Source organism: Artibeus jamaicensis, unplaced genomic scaffold, assembly GCF_021234435.1.
Source record: "Artibeus jamaicensis isolate MK-2021 breed Jamaican fruit bat unplaced genomic scaffold, CSHL_Jam_final contig_332, whole genome shotgun sequence".
NCBI lineage: Eukaryota > Metazoa > Chordata > Mammalia > Chiroptera > Phyllostomidae > Artibeus > Artibeus jamaicensis.
In genome coordinates, this window is record NW_026521788.1 from 24,855,832 (window position 1) to 24,877,347 (window position 21,516).

Consider the following 21,516-nt stretch of genomic DNA (forward strand, 5'->3'; position numbering starts at 1 on the left):
TGCTAATCCCCAATGTACCCAAATACATCTCCTATGCTTTTCTGCCTCCAAACTTCTGCTTCTATCATTCCCTCCCTTCTATCCCTGCCCTCCATCTGTTCCATAAAATTCTAACACATAAAATTTCCACTATCATTTAGCAGTTTTTTATTCCACATTACACCTTATAATAAAGATACCTCGGTATATATATTATTTTCCTTCCTAGGCTAAGAATAAAGACCATGTCTCATTCAACTTTGTATCTCCCCAAAGCCCTAATACAACACCTTTTACATGATGTACTAACTAAACATTTTGAATGAATAAATGAATTCTGACATTGCCCTGTCAGAGAGGGCAGTAAGAATGTACAGATGTGTGTAAGGGTTGAGGTGGGGCCTTGAGGCCCCGGCCAGGAAATATCCTAATCCCAATAGTGTGATAAAAGAAGGAAGACAGGAGACAGGGTGTGCTAGAATGGCAGGGCCAAACAGAGCTGACGTTAATCACTCCGAGAGAAACCTCCAGTTGTGAGGTGTTGTGTGTATAGACAAGTAACACTTGCCAGTGAACAGGAAATAAGCAAAACGAGTGAGTTAAGAAGCCCAAACTGAGTTTATTGTGGTATCACAACCGCCCCACTTTTCTAGGCATCCAGTCAGAATCTGGCTCAGCTATTTAAACTCCACCATCTATTTTCTCTTCCAATTGCCTCTTATCCAGCTGGCAGGAGCTTCCAAGAAACATGATATAGTAGGCACTGCAGTATACAGGCTGCTTGTTGGGATTGGAGTAGACCTGTTCAGGTTTGAGGGACGCGAAAGGGTTGGCTCCATAGGCAATGACGTGTGCATCCAGGTCCACCAGAATCTGCAACGAGGCTGCCAACTCCTGCTGGCTATGGGAAACACGTAAGAAAAATTGCTCTGCTGATTATGAAAGAGAGAGAGGGAAGAAACTGCTCAGAACTTGACATTTCTGTACTCATCAAACCCCAAAATTACCTAAGGCTTGACTAAATAAGGGCTATCCCTCCCTCCCTCCCAAATATCTCACTAATTACCAGTTTACTAACACAGACCTTTGTTCCAAGGAGAACAAGAAAACCAAATAGGAGAAAGAAAATCCTCACTAGAAGGCAGAAGAGGAGCAAGTGGGAGAAAAATAAGCTCATCTATATAAAGAGAGTGTGAGGGAGGTATCACAAATAGGAAGTGTTAGGGAGGCAGTCCAAATAGGAAGAGGTTGAAACCTGTAAACAGTAATCAACACAGGAATCTCATAATCACGAAGTAGCAGAAGGGTGGGCAGCCAAGCCTCCATCAAGTCCGGGGAAGCATGAAAACCTATGGAATAGAGGGGAAAGGCTCAGGTAGACCTTAAGCAAGATACTTCTCTGATTGTGTCCACCCTGACCCTCACCTTGCTTACTGCTAGTGCTCATTTACCACTATCACCCACCCCAGGTTCTGCCGTGGAAAATTCTGAATTCAGGTGTAGCACATAGAGCTAATGATCCGCAAGGTCATTATCACGTTGTGTTTAACCTGACCAAATGAATGGGGCTCCAAAAATAGGACACAAGAGTCTGAATGGGAAATTCCCGGAGGACCCACCCAGTATCCTCCTGAACTCTTACCTGGATGGAATGCCACCGCCAAATCTGGATGGGCTGTCTGCCCCGTCTCTACCTGCTCCTCCCAGAAGTTATGGTAGAGGCCCCTGTGGCCACTAAGCTGAACTGTGCCAGGCTCCAGTGGTGAAGTTGAGGTGCTTTCTGAAAAGCCAGTAGCAACGTCTACACCCACCATTATTATACGGAGTCCAAGGTGTCCAGGAAACATGTAACCAAGCTCATTGTAGTCCCCGGGGCAAGTGAGAAACGTCTCCACATGGGAAGCACCAATTACATGCACTGTGCTTCCTCCCATCTTCTTAACATTTATCCCCAAGGCCCGAAGCCCAAAGCCCAGCGTTAAGGGCCGTGACAGGACATCTGTCAGGAGTCGCTTCAGAGAGCCCTGGAGGACATCTGGGTCTGGCCTTGGCCTTCCTACACTGGCCCACAGGGTGGCCATGGCACGACTACCTAGCACAGCATCCATTGTAGCATCTAGCTGTAAATGCCGAAGAGAAAACCAGGTGTCCCAGTCCTGTACCACTTCAGCCTGCTGTGGCCAAGGTCCTGAGGGTAGGACAAAATCTCCTGCAGGAAAGAAGGGGCAAGAAGTGACCTACTCCTTCCCTGTCCTCAATATTCCTTCCTTGTCCGCTCTCCCAACCTGTGACCAGGAATGCTCTACTACCCTGCCCCACTCAGTTCCTCATTTTTCCCTGGTAGCAACATGCTTTCATCACGCTCTCCAGGTACCATCACTGACCATCATGGCAGAACTTCCCACCCGCTGCCACTCCACCTGTGACCAGAAGCCATTCCACGAGACGGTCCACAGCTACAAGACGCAGCTCTTGACAAACCCTCCTGTGTGCTGGCCAATCTGACCTCTGGCACTCTGGGCCACAGTAATAGACATTTCTGCACCTGAGAGAATAAGCCCCAGAAATATTTGAGGAGAGCGGGAATGTAATTTTTCTCTTGGGTCAGAGTGACACCTCAGTCTCTATCTGCAACAACTTACTTTTTGCATCCCTTACAGAAAAAATAACTCCAGCAGTTTGTGGCTGCTCTCTTATCATGGGCATGTCTTGTCTTGACCCCAACCTCCCCAGAACAGATTACGGTCTTACCCCACTCAAGGAGGAAGGCAGAGAGAACTGTACTGTGGTCCCCATCTGATTTCCCTAAAACACCAAAAATAAGCAAGTACCAAACCCCCTTCTAATCTCTCTACGGCCTGGATCACACAAAAGGAGGAGTAGGCCTTAAATTATTCTGAAAACTCTCAGCCCTTTCCTCCCACAATGAAGCCTTAGAAGAGGATCATTTCTAGAGGTTTCCCCCCTATAAGCCCCTGACTAGTCACCTCTTGCAGTGCCGGAGGACCCTGGAGTCTGAAAGTGCATCAGGAAGTGCTTTGCAGTAAGCACAGAATCGGAAGGTGTCCTCCATCTTCTGGAACATTTCTTGAGGGCATCGAAATCCAAAGCCTGATACAGGAGTGCCACCATCTATCACCTGTCTGCAGGGATAGCACAGACAAGGAGCAGCAATAGGAAAAGGAACATCCCCCAAATTTCTCATGACCCCTCCCTTGCCACCTATATACAGGGGTGGGCAAAAGGAGGTTTACAGTTCTTCATATGGCAAAAGACATAACGGTAAATAAATAACAAGAATAAACAGTGTTTTGCATACTTACAACTGCAGACCTGCTTTTCCACCTTTGTATTTCCACCTACTCCCATCATTTATGACTTAGAAAATTATGTATTTTAACATTTCTATTGTAATAAACTGGCAAAAGTCAGGATGAGCAAAATCCTTTGTTCCAAATACCCAATTACCCCCAAATTATATTCTCTCTCCACCTTTTGAAATCAATTCTACCAGAGACAATAGATTGCTCTTCCAGAGAGCTAGTCACTCACTTGTATTCTTCATAGCTTTTCATGTTCAGCTTTTGAAGAATCAGCTGGGATAGGCCAGGAACATTATTATCCAAGGAGCAGAAGCCAAGTGCATCAATACTAGGGCCAGGTTTTGAGAGGGTAAGAGGCACAGGGGTCACAACCGTGGGGGCCGCTGGTGGGGGAGGTTTCTTGTGTCTTCGTTGCCGGCGCCGTGGCGCCATGGCTTGCCTGCTGATACCTAGGGACTATATGTGACAAGACAGGGAATGGCATTTTGCAAGCTGGATACATATGATGTGTTTTCACATGTTTGACCTTTCGCTTCTCATTCTAGTTTCTCAGACCCAGGTATCAGTAAGATTTCACATCTACTGATTTTTTATCACCACAGGCAGTTGTAAAAAAACACAGGGGGAATATAACAAATGAAATTCTATATAAACTATAAATATACAAGGTCTGGCACAAATAACACCCCCGTTTTCTTACAAAATCACAAGCATGTAATTCTGTAACATGACAATATCACACTGAAGCACACCACATGACATTTTAGGTGAAATGTTCAAATGGCTGTCTATCTTGTGTGAGACATTCACCTACTCCACCAACCACACTCAATGGTGTTACTTCTTCCAGACCCTGTATATGTAAGTAATGCACTAAAAAAAATGTCTGGCAGGGCTCATCCCAAACCAGTCACAGTGATTAACTGAGGGGAAGAGGCACAGGGCTAGGACTGAGTTGATGAAAGGAGACTTTAGACATAACTGTAATGTTTGACATTTTTAGACAAAAAATACACTCATTATTCCTGTATTTGAAAAAACAACTCAAAAGAGAGGAAAAAGCAACAGGAGTTTTGGCTTCCAAAACTACTATCTAATTGGACAATTAGTCAATCTAATTCAGTTTGGAAAGTAAAACATTCATTTGAAAAGACCTATCATCATATTTGTAAGTAAGAGACCAAGAAGTAAACATTAAAGGCAGAACAAAATGAGCACCACAATGCTAACAGTCAAAGCAAAATATGCAAATTATGAGGAAAATTTCCTAAATACATGAGTTTTGAAGTGGCAACAAACCCACACCTACAGGCTCACCCACTCAGACTACCCAATGGAACTCTGGGATGTCCTCTCTCCCTAGCATACCATTCCTTCCACAAGTGCTGAGTAAACAAAAGGGACTACACTGAAAAAAATAAAAACATCCATTCATCCAATAAACACTTATTTATAAATGGATAAAATCACTTACAAAATATTGTAATGAAAAATAGCCCTGGCTGGTGCAGCGCAGTGAATTGTGTGCCGGCCTGTGAATCAGAGGGTCACTGGTTCAATTCCTAGTCAGAGCATTTTTATCACTACAGGCAGTTGTAATGAAACTGCCAGGTTGTAGGCCAGGTCCCCAGTGGAGGGCACGTGAGAGGCAAACACACAGGGATGTTTCTCTCCTTCTTTAAAATATATATACTTAACCCTGCAGAGGTCACAGCTGAGAAATACAAGCTCTTTCTTAAACAACATTGTTACATATATTGGGTGCAGAGGTTCAAGGTCATGATTAGCTGTACGTTTATACATGACTAATCTTAAACCATAACCTTTAAGCCATCAGTTTGGCTATCACACGTGTTTTATAAGGGTATATTCCATAGTAAATTGTATCTGAGAGATATTGTAAACTCTTTAGTCAGTGTTGGTGTTAGATGCTATCCATCAAAAAAATGTTACAGACATTTTTTGTTATATTTTTTAGCAATAGCCATCTTTCTATCATTTGCAAAGAAAATTTTTTATTCATGTTCTCATATTTCTTTAATAATTTCTATATTGTAAGTGAAATAAGTTAAAAAATCATGTGCTTTATTATATAATAAATGCAAGTTTGCAGTGGGTTTTTCCACCACATTTCAGCACATACTAGTAATGTATGTATCTCTCAGATACACATGACCTATGCTGTAATATTTTGGACTGTGACCTCTGCAGGGTTAACATCTAAATGTCTTGTAGAGGAATTAAGTGTAAAGGATAGTATAAGGCAGCATATACGTTGTGTAAGAAAAGTGAAACTAAAGCACTAATGGGAGATGGAGAGAAGTCTCTCCAGCTGGTGAGCTACAGGAAGACTTTATCATGCAGGGAGGGACCAGCAATTTTCAACACAATCGTGTGTCCCAAGAATTTTTAAAACATACAGTACCTGACTATTTAGTCATAGGCATTGACCATCTTTCCCTTAGATTGTCAAATAAGAAAAAATGACAACAAATAATACAACAATAAATGTCTGGTATGAATGAATCAAAATTATACCTGTTTTGTTTTTTTGTCAGATCAGCAAATATGTTTTTTGGTGTGCCATGGGATTATAGTAATTAGTCTATGTATACCATGAGATGAAAAAGACTGAAAATCACCAGAAGAGACCACAAAAATGGTAATATTTTGAACATAAGGAGATAGAAAAAAAGGAATTCTAAACACGAAGAAATTGAACATAGAAATATAGAGCTTGACTACTGAGTCTAAAAAGCTTAAACCTTAAGAGCTAAAATTATAGTCATAAAAACACTTAAGGGATCCAGCTGGTGTGACTCAGAGGATTGACTGCTGGTCTGTGAACCTAAGGGTCGCTGGTTCAATTCCTGGTCAGGGCACATGCCTGGGTTGCAAGCCAGGTCCCTAGTAGGGGGTACACAGGAAGCAACCACACATTGATGCTTTTCTCTCCCTCTCTTTCTCCCTCCCTTCCCCTCTTTCTCAAAATAAATAAAATCTGAAAAAACACCTAAGGGGTCCCTAGCCAGTGTGTCTCAGTTGGTCAGAGCATCGTCCCATTCCTGAAAGGTTGCAGGTTCAATTCCCAGTCAGGGCACATACCTAGGTTGCGGGTTTGATCCCCGGTTGGGGTGTGTACAGGAGGCAGCCAATCAATGTTTTTCTCTCACTTCAATGTTTCTCTTTTCCCTCCCTCTGTCTCTAGAAGCAATAAAAAAAATCCTCAGGTGAGGATTAAAAAAAAAACCACATAGGGGTAAAGCTTCATGATACTGGATTTGGAAATTTCTTGGATATAACAACAAAAGTACAGGCAACAAAAGAAACAGATAAATTGGACTACATCAAAATCAAAAACTTTTATGCATCTAAGGGCAGAATAAAATAAAAACCCATTCAACGGGAGAAAATATTTGTAATTCATGTATCTGATAAGTAATTAATAGTCTGAATGTGTAAAAAACTCTCAAAACTCAGAAACACTGCCCTGGCTGGTATGGCTCAACGGACTGAGTGCTGGCCTGTAAACTGAAAGGCTTCTGGTTCAATCCCAGTCAGAGGACGTGCCTGGGTTACAGGGCCAGGTCCTGCAACCCAGCTGAGGGTGTCTGAGAGACAACCAACAGATACACCTCTCGCACATAGATGTTTCTCTCTCTCTTTCTCCCTCCCTTCCCCTCTAAAATAATTACAATCTTTAAAAAAAATAAAAACAAGTCCTGGCCGGTGTAGCTCAGTAGATTGAGCACGGGCCTGGGAACCAAACAGTCGCGGTTCGATTCCCAGTCAGGGCACGTGCCTGGGCTGCAGGCTAGTTCCCAGAAGGGGACCCACAAGAGGCAACCATACATTGATATTTCTCTCCCTCTCTCCTTCCCTTCCTCTCTAAAGATAAATAAAAATCTTAAAAATAATAAAAAGTAATAAAAAATTAAAATAAGCCTGGTGTAGGTCTGTGGATTGAGCACCGGCTCTGAACCAAAGGGTCGCCAGTTTGATTCCCAGTCAGGGTACCCAGTCAGGGTACATGCCTGGGTTGCAGGGCCAGGTCCCCAGTACAAGGTGTGCGAGAGGCAACCACAGGTAGATGTTTCTCTCCCTCTCTGTCTCCTTCTCTTCCCCTCTCCCTAAAAATGAATAAAGTCTTAGAAAATAAAAAGAAAAACCTCAAAAATGCCAAATAACCCAATTAGTAAATGGGCAAAAGCTCTGACAAGACATTGCTCAAAAGAAAATAAATTGCTAGCCCTGGCTGGTGTAGCTCGGTGGATTGAGCGCGGGCCTGTGAACCAGAGTATTGCCATTCAATTCCCAGTCAGGGCACATGCCTGAGTTGCAGGCCAGTTCCCAGCAGGGGATGCACGAGAGGCAACCATACACTGATATTTCTCTCCCTCTATCCTTCCCTTCCCCTCTAAAGATAAATAAACAAAATCCTTAAAAAAAAAAAAAGAAATTGCTGGAAAGCTGTTTATCATCACTAATGTCAAAAAAAGAATGTCCAGCTTAAGAAAAAGTTTGTAAGAATTTATTTGAACCAGTCTGAGGACAATTTCTGGGAAGCAAAATCTCAACAGATTGAAAGCATGCTCCAGAGATTGATAATTTTGCATCTTAATTTAAACATTAGAATCAAATGAGGAGACAGAGTATTACAAGAAATCCACTGGTGGTAGATTAAGGAGGAGGAAGAAAGCAAAGTAGAGAAACCTCTGGAACTGGAGAAAGAGTAAACCAGTTGGTTGAGCAGTGTTCTACAAAGTAAGGTTGCTGGTTCACTTCCCAGTCAGAGTACCAGAGGCAACCATTCAATGTTTCTTTCCCTCTCTTTCTCCCTCCCTTTCCCTCTCTCTAAAAATAAAGAAAATCTTTTAAAAAATTTTAAAAAACTATAGTGAAGAGACACACTTCTTTTACATTTGTGGGCACAGGATAAATAATAATTAATATTTACAGCATGGAGAGATGGTATTCAAGGAACAAGATAACAACGAGGGGTTCTGTGGTCTCCTGCTCCGGTGCAGCGGGTGTGCTCTGAGGGGTCTGGAAAAGACAACTACTCTGCCATTTCAAAGTATGTTATCTTAGATGCAAAATGACAACAGACTGGCTTACTTAGTAAAGACTGACCTTTGTCAAGAAAGCACTAGGCCTAGGACATGAATACCCACCATGACTTGCTTTCACAATTAGAAATTTTTATGTTCAGGCCATCCTGTATGTTGAAAACTTTCAGTCCCTGAGTTCGCAGGGCCCTCTGTGCAGGCATCACCTGAGTTCATGAGGTTTAGTATGTGGCTCCCTTTTCATCCATGCTAATCATTAGGAAAGTGCAAAATACAACCAGGAGATAACTCTTCACATCCATTAAGATGGCTGTTATAAAAAACCCAGAAAATAACAAGTGTTGGTGAGATGTGAAAAATTGGAGCATTTGTGCACTGACAGTAGGAATGTAAATAGTACAGACACTATGGAAAACAGTAGTGGCTCTGCAAAATGTTAAACATATAATTACCATAAGACTCAGCAATTTCAGTCTTAGTATATATCCAAAAATAATTGGAAACAGGTACTTAAACAAATGCTTATACACAAATGTTCATAGTATTATGGCGACCCAGATGAGACAGACTTTGAGACTCTCTGGAAAGTCTGGGTATTTGGTGGAGAGTCCTGTTGGCTACCTGGACTGGGGGCGCCTCAGCATATGGATTTGGAGGCTCCCTAGCAGCTGCCAAATGATTTCCCTGGGGGACTCGCCTCTGATTCTCAGCACCTCCCTGTCACTTTCACTTTCATTTGAATCACTGTACTTTCTGGTTCAGGACTGTAGTCTCTGGATAATTAAGGCACCTCCAGTTTACGGAGCCCTGTCTGGTATTAAGGCACCTTCTGGTTTAGAGTCGTGTCTGGTAAAAAAGGTATCTTCTGGTTTAATTAAGGTGCCTTCTGGTTTGTGTGACATTACAGAGCTCTGTCTGGTAGAATGGGAGAAGCCTCTGTTCCAGGAAACAGCCCTCTGGGGCAAGTTTTTGCTGATTGGTAGACCTATGCTTATAAATATATGTTAATTGCAATACTGTTTGACTTATGTATAATCCGGACTCAGAAGAATGCTGGCCACTGCATGGGTATTTAAACTACTGCACTATACTACAATTCTAGTTGTTTGGTCAAAGATCAGGGAAATGAGAAAATTGTCTAGAGAAAAGGTAATCTGCCTGTGGCAGATATCAGAAGCTCAGGAGAGAGGCACCAGGAAGATCAGGATGGCTGCTGTGAGCACGGTTAGGGTTCTCTTGGCCCCCCTCCAGCTATGGAGGATCCTCCACACTAGGCTGAGGGAGCCTAAGGAGGTAAGCCTGGACTGTTTTTTTCCACCCAAAACCCATTTGGGAACCAAATTTGCTGGGGGACAAGCCCCTGCTGGAGTACAGCAATCATACTGCAAGAGAAAAACGCACTGGAAAAATGAGCACCCCAAGTGAGGGAAAAGGTTAGAGTCTGAGAACTTGGATAAAACTAATAGTGTGGGGAACAAATTGTAGACCTTTTTGACTGATACCAGAGTGAAATATTCTGTGGTCAGTAGACCTCTAGCTGAACTGTAACTGGAATTTCTGGAAGACCTGAAAACCAACTTTTTTTGAAGCCATTAGAATGTGCTGTGGGAGATAGTTTTTCTCTTCTAAAGGATTTGTTGTCGGAACTTTGTGCTCACAGCACTTTCTATCCTGAGGAACAGCAGCTCCACCTACAGGTCCCTCCAGAGCACACCCAGCAGTTTCTTATGAAACTGTGGGAAGGAGGAAAGCAACCCTGGCCAGAGGAAATTTAGAATTAGGTAAACTCCACTGTGTGGGCTGCTGGAAAGTCAGGGAAGACTAAGCGAGCCTCCCCTGTCAAAGCTGACCTCAGACCAAGGGAAGGCCCTCCCCATAAGCAGCAGTATCCTTTGTGAAAGATCCTAGAAGGAATACACCCAATAATTCTGAAGTTTCGGGAATATGGACTCATTTGGTCCTGTTGCTCCCTATAGAAGATTTAAAGGTGATAAGTGACACTGTACAGAGCAGCAGACTCAGGAACAGCTTCTGGTATTCAGTATTGGGTTTAAAAGATGCTTCTCTTTGCATTCCGGTTGACCAAGACTCTCAACTGTTGTTTGCTTTTGAATGGCAGGACCTGGAATCTTGGGTCAAAACTCAGTATGGCAGTCCTATCATAAGTGTTTAAGAATTCCCACGATTTTTGGGGACACCCTGAACCAGGACTTTAAAAAAAGATATAAAAATTGAAGGAGAAACTTTCTTACAACACGTAGGTGCATCATTTAACTAGTACTATAGCTATCTTAAACCATTTGGCATCTTGTGGCTATTAAGTATCAGCACAGAAGGCCCAGATTTGCCAACAAGCAGTAAGGTTCTTGGGTTTCTGCTTGAATCTGGCAGGAGGAGTCTTACTAGGCTTGCCAAAGAAACTAGATCACACTGTCCAGGAGTTGCCAGCCTGCTTGAGAGTGGCAGCCACCTATGACTTTTTACAGAAGCTGAAAAGTTTTCCTTGGGGTAGCCTATCACCATTTATGTGTCCCACCAAGTGTTGAGCCGGCTAGCACAAAAAGCTTATTTGTGGCTCTCTGTTGGAAAAATGGGCAGGTACTGAGCAATTTAAAAATGCATTAGGTTAAATCCTGCCTCCCTTCTCCCAGACCTGACTGGGCTGCACTATTGCATGATTGTGCTGAAATAATTGATGAAGTGTATTCTAGCAGAATTGACTTCCAGGACCATCCTCTAGAAGAGGCAAGCTGGACTCTCTATGCAGATGGAAGCAGTTATATGGACAAAAGAAACAGAGAGACTGGGTGTGCAGTTGTGATTCTCAAAGGAATAGTAGAGATGAAGGTCTTACTGCCAGGAACCTCTGCTCAGAAAGCTGAAGGGACATGAAGAGAGAGTGAATGTGTATACCAACTTGAGGTACACTTTCCTAATTTGCAAGCACATGTTTTGATCTAGAAGGAAAGAGAACTATTAACCTCCAATAAAGAAGAAATTAAGCATCCAGCAGAAATTCTGAAAGTATTTGAAGCTGTCCAGGTACCTTGACAGGTGGCAGTAATGCACTGTCCCTGGGCATCAGAAAGAAGACACTGAAGTGGCTAGAGGAATCAATCTGGCCAATTGAGCAGCAAAAGAGGCTGCTAAAGGAATATTTATAATGCCTTTGTTACTTGTTCTAGACTTGTCACAACTCGACCCTGAATGTTTGACTGCAGACTTATAGAAAGCTAAGAGCTGGGGTTTTGAACCACCTATATTAAATCATGGCTCACAGGTCCTGGAATTTCTAAAGCCAGGTGTTCCAGAAGAACAATCCTAGGACAGATTCCCATCAGAAAAAGAAGGGAAACAGTACCAACAGCCGTGCCTGTTTCAGGACTAGGGAATAGACTTTACCCAGAGCTGAGGGCCCCGGGATGAAAATATTTGCTAGTCTTCATTGACTAGCAATTTGCTACCTTTGCTACCTTTGCCACCTTTTCAGGATGGGTAGAGGCCTATCCTACTAGAACTGAGAAATCCTCAGAGGTAATGAAAGCCTTACTGAAGGAAATAATTCCTCACTTTGGCCTACTCGGCAGCAGCCAGAACAATAATGGACCTGTTTTTGTTTCAGAAATTACATGGAAGGTTAGTAAATATTTAGGAATCAAGTGGAGATTTCACACAGCATGGAGACCTCAGGCTGCTGGGAAGGTAAAGAAGATGAATCTCACCTTGAAGAAACATACAGCCAAACTATGTCAAGAAACTCATCTCCATTGGAATTAAGTTTTAGCTATTGCCTTGCTCAGGATAAGGGTGGCCCCTTGATGTGGGATTCAGATGAGTACTTATGAAATCATGTACGGGAGACCATTCCAGGTTACAATTGGAGTGGGAGATACACATGTAGATCAAGAAGTGAAGGTAAAGACCTATGTATAGCATCTAAATCATACCTTAGCTGTGATTAATGACCTTGCTTGTATTAGAGACCTCTCCCCACAGGTTTGCTACATTCCTTTGAGCCTGGAGATAAGGTGCTGCTACTTAAGACTTGGAAGACAGGATCTCCAGAGAGCCAACTAGAAGAAAAGTGGACTGTACCTTGGGACATACTCCTCATGGCCAAGCTAAAGGAATACAGCCTTGGTTTCATCACACCAGAATAAAGAAAGCACCAGGGGAACAATGGATCACTGAACCACAAGAACTGAAAGTCATCTTTTGAAAATAATGACTTAATTCTTTTCCCATGTTATGGAGAACTTATTATCCCTTTCAAACAAGATGAAAATATCTGAGTATATTTAGTCTAAATATCTGACTTTTGTCTTGCAGAAGGAACATATGTTGAAAAGTTTTACTTCATGTCTTGTAGGTATTTGTACTCCTACAAATTTCAGAGGCTGTGGGAAGCCTCTGAAATTACTAATATAATTGGGGACCTATAGTAACTTAAAAGACAGGGAAATGTTTTCCTTAAAAATGTCAGTGTAGCCCTGGCTGGTGTAGCTCAGTGGATTGAGCATGCACTTCGAACCAAAGGGTCACTGGATCAATTCCCAGTGAGGGCACATGCCTTGGTTGAGGCCAGGTCCCCAGTGGGAACCACGTGAGAGTCAACCACACACTGATGTTGATTTGAGAGTCAACCACACACTTTCTCCCTCCCCTCCCCTCTCTCTAAAATTCAATAAATAAAATCTTTAAAAAAATGCTAATGTAGCTCCAGCTGGAAAATGTGCAACTTTTGTCAACCATACTAAAACTCTTTTAGATGAACTGCAACACCACCACAAACTTATGTTGTTTTAGTTTGTAAACTAATCTTACAGAAATAAGACAATTAAAAGTTAACAAGGAAAAATTATAGGGGAACTCAAGAGTTAAAGATTTTTGCCTGCCCTGGCTGGTGTAGCTCAGTGGATTGAGCGCGAGCCTGCGAACCAGGGTATCGTGGTTCGATTCCCAGTCAGGGCACATGCCTCGGTTGCAGGTCAGTTCCCAGCAGGGGACTCAAGAGAGGCAACCACACATTGATGTTTCTCTCCCACTCTTTCTCCTTCCCTTCCCCTCTCTCTAAAAATAAATAAATAAAATATTTTTAAAAAAAAAGATTTTTGCCTTAGTTGATAGGCTTAAGTGACTAATGCACCTGGAAAGCTGTTTTTCCAGGAACTGGAATGCAGGACCAGGAGGTGGACAAGCTCCACTCAACTTTTGTTACCCCCGGGTCTGGAAGCCATGGAGATGGTATGTGAACCACTGTGTTCCAGGGAGGAAACTTCCTGATGAAGATAAAGCACTGTTGATCAATAGGTAAAGAAGTACTAAGAAAATCACCCTCAGACTGCAACTCTTATTCAGTTAACCTTTTTCCAAACCCCTTTCCCACCCTTTCTTCTTATAAAAAGATCAGCTTGAAAGGAGCTGTTAAGAAGCTTTTCGAGGGCACAGAAACCACCATCTTCACAGACTGCTGGCCAGCTGAATAAAGCACCCACAAAGATTCAACCCTTGTCTTTCTTACCGGTTATGATGGTGACGGGCAGCATAAACTCCAACTTTTCCAGTTTCAGTACTATCCTTCGCAATAGCCAATAAGTAAAAGTAAGCCCTGGCTGGTGTAGCTCAGTGGATTGAGCGCGGGCCTGTGAACCAGACACTGGCAGTTCGATTCCCAGTCAGGGCACATACCGGGGTTGCAGGCCGGTTCAGGGGATGCATGAAAGGCAACCATACATTGATGTTTCTCTCCCTCTCTCCTTCCCTTCCCCTCTAAAGATAAATAAATAAAAATCTTCAAAAAGTAAAAGTAACCCAAAAGTCCACCAACAGATGAATGAATTATGTGAAAAAAGGGGGAGGAGTCTATGCAAAGTAACCTAACATGGTGATCTGATCAAACATTCCTAACTGGGCTGCGTCATAGTAGGTGGTCATGCCCCAGGCATATAACCTTTTAGTAAAAGATTTATCTTTTACTGGCAAGCTCTGTCCATTGTTTCTATCCATCTATGTTAACACACCTATGAAATAGGCCTTCCCACCTCAGGAAAGCACAGAATCTTACTATCCTGTAATCCAATCCCCACCTTGCTATTTTTTCCATTTCCATGTAATCTTCCTTAATTGCCCACTTAATTTCAGCTGCAAAACCTATTTTTGGAGCTTTTTGAGATCCTGTTTCCCCACATAAGTTGTCAGTTTGGTTCAACTAAACTCTTATGAAAATCCTCTACAAGTTTGAACATTTCTTACTTTGATAATAAACAAAGAGGGATACGTATATAATAGAATATTATTCAGAGTTACAGCAAAATGAAGTACTGATATACGTTACAACATGGATGAACCTCAAAAACATGCTAAGTAAAAGAAGCCAGACATAAAAGGTCACAGGTGGTTACACAACAATGTGAAGGCACTAAATACTATTTAATTGCTCAGTTTAAAAGGATTAATTTTATGTGGATTTCACATAAAATCTATTTTAAAAAGATATCCATAGAGACTGAAAAGCTAAAACATTATTAACCCCCAGATTAACTGCCTCTGGGGACAGGGAAATTCGAGAGGATAACGACATTGACAGTGGTTGGTTTGAATGAGGTAACCAACTATTAAAGTTCAAATCAGGGATCATGTTTTGTTACAAAAATGGTCTGACAGTCAATCCTTCCGGACAAGATTTGTTAGCAAACCCCCACCCCCCAGAATCATCATTCAACAGAGGTATAGATAGCAGAACAAACAAAAACCCTCCAAGAATCATCCAGCTAATATCTATTATCTCACAAAATGGTTCTTGTAAAACTCTGTCCTCACATTAATGAAGGAACTAATTTATATTTTCCTTTGTATTTTCTTTCTCCTCATCCTTTCATTCCATGAGATGATGAGTCCCCTCATCCCAGGGATGAACGAATGGGTTCAGAGTCTACAGAACAGAGATAGCAAAACATATATGAAGAAGAAGAAGCAATCCCACCAATAAAGAAGAAACTAGATCTAACAATAGGTTATTTTAGGATTTAAGGGTCATGTCCCTTTACTAAAGGTGGATGGTACTGCTTTCACCCCTTTGGACCTCATTTCCAACAAATGACCTGACCCCTCTCCACTTTCAATCACCGTACCTTCTCCTCACATTTTCATCGCTGCATTTCTAGAAGCATTTATCTGCTCTATCTACCCAGCCCACTCAGGCAAGACAAACCTTGAAAGAATAAATGCATCTTTAAAAAAAAATTTATCCTTTTGAAAAACAATTTTGAAGATTATATTTACTTTTAGAGAGAGGGGAAGGGAGAAAGAGAGGGAGAGAAACAAGGTTCAAGAGACATCGATACGTAGCCTCTCATGGGGCCCCAACCGGGGACCTGGCCCACAACCCAGGCATGTGCCTTGACCAGGAATCAAACCAGCGACCTTTCAGTTGTCAGGTTGGCACCCAATCCACTGAACCACACCAGACAGGGCTCATCTTTTGTTTATAGGTAGGGACGAAAAGTATCTTTGATTTGAGACCACTCAAGAGTCTTAAATCCCAGAAGTAATGATAAATATATTCCTGATGTTCAACCAAAAGCCTTTATGCTACAATGGAAGCCAGTTAAGATCAGAAAGGCACTTATCTGCCTTTCCAAGGACAGGTCTTTCTCCAACGGAGTATTAACTCTTGGCTGTCTGGGATTTGGCTGAACTGGCTGGAAGTCAGAAGTCAAGGGATCACACAGCTTGGGGAGGGGTGGTGCTGGTGAACTCCTTGAGGTTAAAGTTTCCTGTGTTTACAACAGATTCATGATACAAATGAATTAATCTTCTGGCAGGAAGGTAAGAATGTAGAAATAAGGAACCAGGTCTTGGCACGTGCATCTACAAACTCACCTTTAAGTCTGTGTACCCTAGCCCTAGACTCCTCATGAGGCATGTGGGGGTGGGGGTTGGGGGAAGAGTGGGTACTTAGAGAAAGGTGAAAAAAGAAAGGCCAGGAAGTTGTGAAGAATCATAGCAAGCTTTCAGAATTTCCCAGAGTTCAGAGTCTACCCACCTAGAAAGGGGAATCATTTTAACTTTTTTCTAGCCATCCCCAATGACTTGGGCTCTAATTTATTCCTAGTATATAGAGAGAAAACACCCAGGACTGGAGAGGAGAGAAGACATGAACTGAATTGCCTAGAAAAACTCCTATCCTTCATCACCAACCTCCCTAAAATATTAGTTTATTCCTAGTCCTAGGTCTCCCATCTTTCTCCTTCCTTACCATCAAAAGCCTTAAGTTTCACTTAAACCACATCATCAACTTCAGACCAGGAAGGACCATCTAATTTTCTCTAATTCACCAGCAAATACAAAGTGCCTTTAGAGAGGTAGGGAAGACAAGGGGAATCCAGCTAGTAGTCATTGGGGATCCTCAAAAGGGATTAAGAAAGAATAAGAGAAAAGGAGAAATACATTAGGAGCATTGCTATTAGGACCACATTCAGCTGCTTAAGTAGTGATTAACACGCCCTGGAGTGATAAATGTCTTACTCAACTATAAACTAAGCAAGCAAACTGGTTGATGAAAAAGTCACTTACCCTGCTAAGCCCTCGGCTTCCTTTCTTCTCTGTTTCTTCCAAGTGAAGTGAATGTTTGATCTACTCAGATCTAGGTTGTGAGTGACTTGCAGCTGTCTCTTCATATCACCTTTCTTTGCTGAAATGCTGGATCTCTGTAATTACGTGTGCCCTGCCAACCAGACGTGCTTAATCCTCCCTAACAAAGAAAGAAGGTCTTGGCCCCCTGCCCATGGACCTGTCTCTTTCTGACCTTCCTTTTCTGCCAAGAAGGCTTAGGATTCTGTCAACACTCCCAAACTTTCCAAAGGGCAGACAGGTTGAATATGAAGCTTACTGCTTCCTGGACTTCTCTCACTATGGCAGCATTTCTTTTTTATTTGTTTTTTTAATTATTAATTTTAGAGAGAGAAAGTGGATGGGGAGAGAGAAAGATTTGTTGTTCCACCTACTTATACATTCATGGATTGATTCTTGTATGTGCCCTGACCAGGGAATGAAGCTGTAACCTTAGTGTAAGAACACAATACTCTAACCAACTGAGGTACCTGGCCAGAGCAGAAGGCAGCATTTCTGCTCTTAGTCCTCAGCATCAGATAAATTCCTTGGGATTAGTTCAGAAGTCAGTATTTGGTTGGAAAGGCCTCAGCACTAGACCAGAGGAACAGAGGAACTCCTGGGTATCTGCAATGTTAGCAGATACCCCAGTGAGTTCCCCCAAGCCCCAATCTCTCAAACACAACCCAGCAATGACCACTCGAGGCTTAAGTACAAATATAATTTCCAAGAAAAAAAACAGAAATGGCAGAGACCTGGGAGTCCAAGGCTCCGCTCCTCACACTTAACGGGCCCGAACAGACCAAAAATGGCTCAAGAAGATCTCAAAGCCCCAGAGCCTATAAATCTAAGCAATGAAGAAATAGCAAAACTCTCAGACGCACAGTTTAAAACACTGGTGATCAGGATTCTCACAGAACTGGTTGATTATAGCCACAAATTAGAGAAACATATGAAGGCAAAACTAATTGAAATGAATGGAATTGCACAGGAAACCAATAGCGATGAAAAGGAAACTGGGACTCAAATCAATGGAGTGGACCAGAAGAAAGCAAATAATGGCCAAACAGAAAAGAGTGAAGAAGCAAGAATTCAAAAAAATGAGGAGAGTCTTAGGAACCTCCAGGACATCTTTAAACGCTCCAACATCCGAATTATAGGGGTACCAGAAGGGGGAAAGGAACAACCACCAGTGGAAAACTTACTTGAACAAATAATGAAGGAGAATTTCCCTAATCTGGCAAAGAAAATAGACTTCCAGGAAATCCAGGAAGCTCAGAGAGTCCCAAAGAAGTTGGACCCAAGAAGAAACACTCCAAGGCACATCATCATTACATTAGCCAAGATTAAAATGAAGGAGAGAATCCTAGAAGCAGCAAGAGATAAGGGGACAGTCACCTACAAAGGAGTCCCCATCAGACTGTCAGCAGATTTCTCAAAAGAGACCTTACAGGCAAGAAGGGGCTGGAAAGAGGTATTCCAAGTCATGAAATCCAAAAACCTACAACCAAGATTGCTCTATCCAGCAAAGCTTTCATTTAGAATGGAAGGACAGATAAAGTGCTTCTCAGGTAAGACCAAATTCAAGGAGTTCATCATCACCAAGCCCTTATTATATGAAATGTTAAAGGGACTTACCTAAGAAAAAGAAGAGAAAAAATATGAACAGTGAAAGGACAGCAAACTCACAGTTAGTAACAACCACACCTAAAACAAAAGCAAACTAAAAGGACAGCTAGATCAGGAGTGGAAACACAGAAAGGAAAATCTCAAGGAGGGTTAGCAACAGGGGAGTGGGAGAAGGAGAAGGGGGGAGAAGGTACAGAAAATCAGTAGCATAGACAGTAGATAGAAAATAGATGGGGGGACGGCAAGAATAGTATGGGAAATATAGAATGTAAAGAATTTGAGACACATGGTCATAAACTAAAGGGAGGGGAATGAAGGGGGGAATAGAACAACTGTAATGGCATAATCAATAAAAAAATTAATTAAAAAAAAATAGAAATGGTTATTTGATGGTACAGAGGAAATCAATTGTAGGGAAAACATCCAGAATTAATCTGTAAAATTCACTTTCCCTGCAAAGACAACAAGGCATTTTCTGAGTGAATGTCAGAATCTGGGGGCACTCCCCCTATTTATCTCAAAAAGGAATATAATAATTCCTTACCCACTGGGTATATATGTTCCAAGATGCCTCAGCAGATACCTAAAACCACAGATACGACAAACGCTATAAATGCTATGTCTTTTCCTATACACACAGCCCTATTACAGTTTAATGTATACATTAGGCACAGTAAGAGATTAACAGCAATCACTAATAAAACAGAGCAATTATAATATAAGTTATGTGAATGTAGCATTATTAAGAAAAATATGGGTAACTTGAACAAGTACTGCAATACTTGTTACTTGAACAAGTACTTGACAGTTCATCTGATAACCAAGAAGAGAAGGTTATTAAGGTTAATGGGAGTAGAGACAGTGTGGATATGCTAGACAAAGGATGAGTCACGACCTGAGCAGGATGGAGCGGGGCGACATGAGTTTTCATCGTGCTACTCAGAATTGTGTGCAATCTAAAACTTATGAATTGTTTATTCCTGGAATTTTCCATTTAAAATTATTGGTTCACAGTTCACTGAAACCATGGAAAACGAGACCACAGATAAAGGGGGACAACCACAAATATTTATGGAATATTAAAGCAAGACCTACCCTGGCCAGGTGACTAAACTGGAGCATCATCCCGTACACCAAAAGGCTGTGGGGTTTGATCCCCAGTCAGGGTGCATACAGGAGCCAACTGACGGATGTTTCTCCTTCTCTCTCCCTTTTCCTCTCTCTCTAAAATCAATAAAATATGTCCTCAGGTGAGGATTTAAAAAAATAATTAAAGTAAGGCAGACCAAAATATTAATAATGAAAACGCATACTATTTCCAGGAACAGAAAGTAAGAATCAACTCAAACATCACCATATTCCCTTCTGTAATAAATGCTGACCCAGGGAATTTAATTCCACATTCCTAGCTCATTACTACTTAGAGCTGCAAAATTCCAGAACCTTGTGAGCAGAGGTACTATGTGACTGCAAGATCTAGTTTTTCTGCTTACACCTGGCTCCAGCTATGTCACTTACCTGCCCCTGTGAACATCAAAATGGGGAACAGACCACTTGCCATGAGGACCTGGAATGTGACAAATCAAATCTACAGGCAAAAAGATGCAGAGAGTGGATTCCAAAGGAACCCTAAACTGCAGTGAGCATAAACTACAAACAGGAAAGGTGGAAGAAAAATGTTAAGGATGCAACAAAATATTATACAACATTATGTAGAACGGCTGTGAGAAAAGAAAATCAGTTCCAATACGCAAAAATCCTGAACAAAATAAGAATTGATTCATTTTCAACAAGGGTTTCAAGCCAATTTTGTATGTAATTGAAAGAACATGTAAAGGTTTTTAGTTGTTAATAATGCCTGAACTGCAGAAAGTACCAGAAGTCAGATTGTCTTTTTAACTTGTGTCATGTTTGAGTATCAAAGGAGATGATATATAGAAATAATTGATATTGAATAGTAATTTACATTTTACTATCACCACTACTTACTCTGGTAGAGATAATTTGCATTCGCCATGAAATATATATAAATATTTTTTAAATTTAAAAAATATTCTGTGGTTTGTTGTGAAACTAATTATGAAGAAAGACTAGAAGAGGGTTCTATTCAAACAGGTAGGAAGTCGTCTGTGAGGCACAGGGCGATACTCTTCCACTCTCCATGTGTACCACTTTTTCTGTGTTCTGTTCCTTTCCCTTAGTTTCTCCTTTTCAATTTTTATCATGAACAAGTAATTCTTCTTAGTTTGCTAATTATGCTTTATATTTACCCAGTATTCCCACAAACACTATATAACCCTAATGATGGACCTAAGCTCCTAATTCAGAGACGCACAATTTTCATAAAACAGTAACACCAAAAAAATTTTAAAGTATGCAGTGTGAATAAATTGAAAGATTTATTTATTTTTAGGGGAAGGGAGGGAGAAACAGAGGAAGAGAAACATCGATGTTGGAGGAAAACATAAATCAGTTGCCTGTTGCCCCCAAATGGGGACCTGGCCCACAACCCAGGCATTTGCAACCTTCCGGTTTGCAGCACAACACCCAACTCACTGAGCCACGCCAGTCAGGGCAGTGTGAATATCTTTAAAGGCAGGTATGCCTTCATGGGATGGTATGCAAGTTAATATTACAGCAAGCAGAATTGTAATAGTCAACAATTTGATTTGTTTGCTATCTGGAATTAGGCAAGTATCTACATTTCGATTTAAATTAATGCTTTATAAATGTGTATCATTATAATTATTGTTGAAAACTGTAAAGTTGCTGTATGATATTATTATTATAAAATGTTGAGCAATATCCTAATTTGCCTCAATTTTCAAAGTTCTACGCTAATTTTGATTATAGCAGAGGAATATGATGGCAGAAAAATGTGGTATTACTAATACCTTTTTTCTTAC

The 21,516-nt window shown here is 41.5% G+C and overlaps 1 protein-coding gene across 1 annotated transcript; it reads right to left on the reverse strand.

Annotated features, from left to right (window-relative positions):
* Positions 1–616: 616 nt before the first annotated feature.
* MSS51 (MSS51 mitochondrial translational activator) lies at positions 617–20,296 on the reverse strand. Its single transcript, XM_053664055.1, has 7 exons — positions 19,706–20,296; positions 3,532–3,758; positions 2,967–3,122; positions 2,400–2,524; positions 1,622–2,188; positions 1,235–1,328; positions 617–880 (listed from the first exon to the last, which is right to left on the reverse strand). The coding sequence occupies exons 1-7, from the start codon at positions 19,733–19,735 to the stop codon at positions 661–663; spliced, it is 1,419 nt and encodes a 472-aa protein (XP_053520030.1). The 5' UTR covers positions 19,736–20,296; the 3' UTR covers positions 617–660.
* Positions 20,297–21,516: the final 1,220 nt, after the last annotated feature.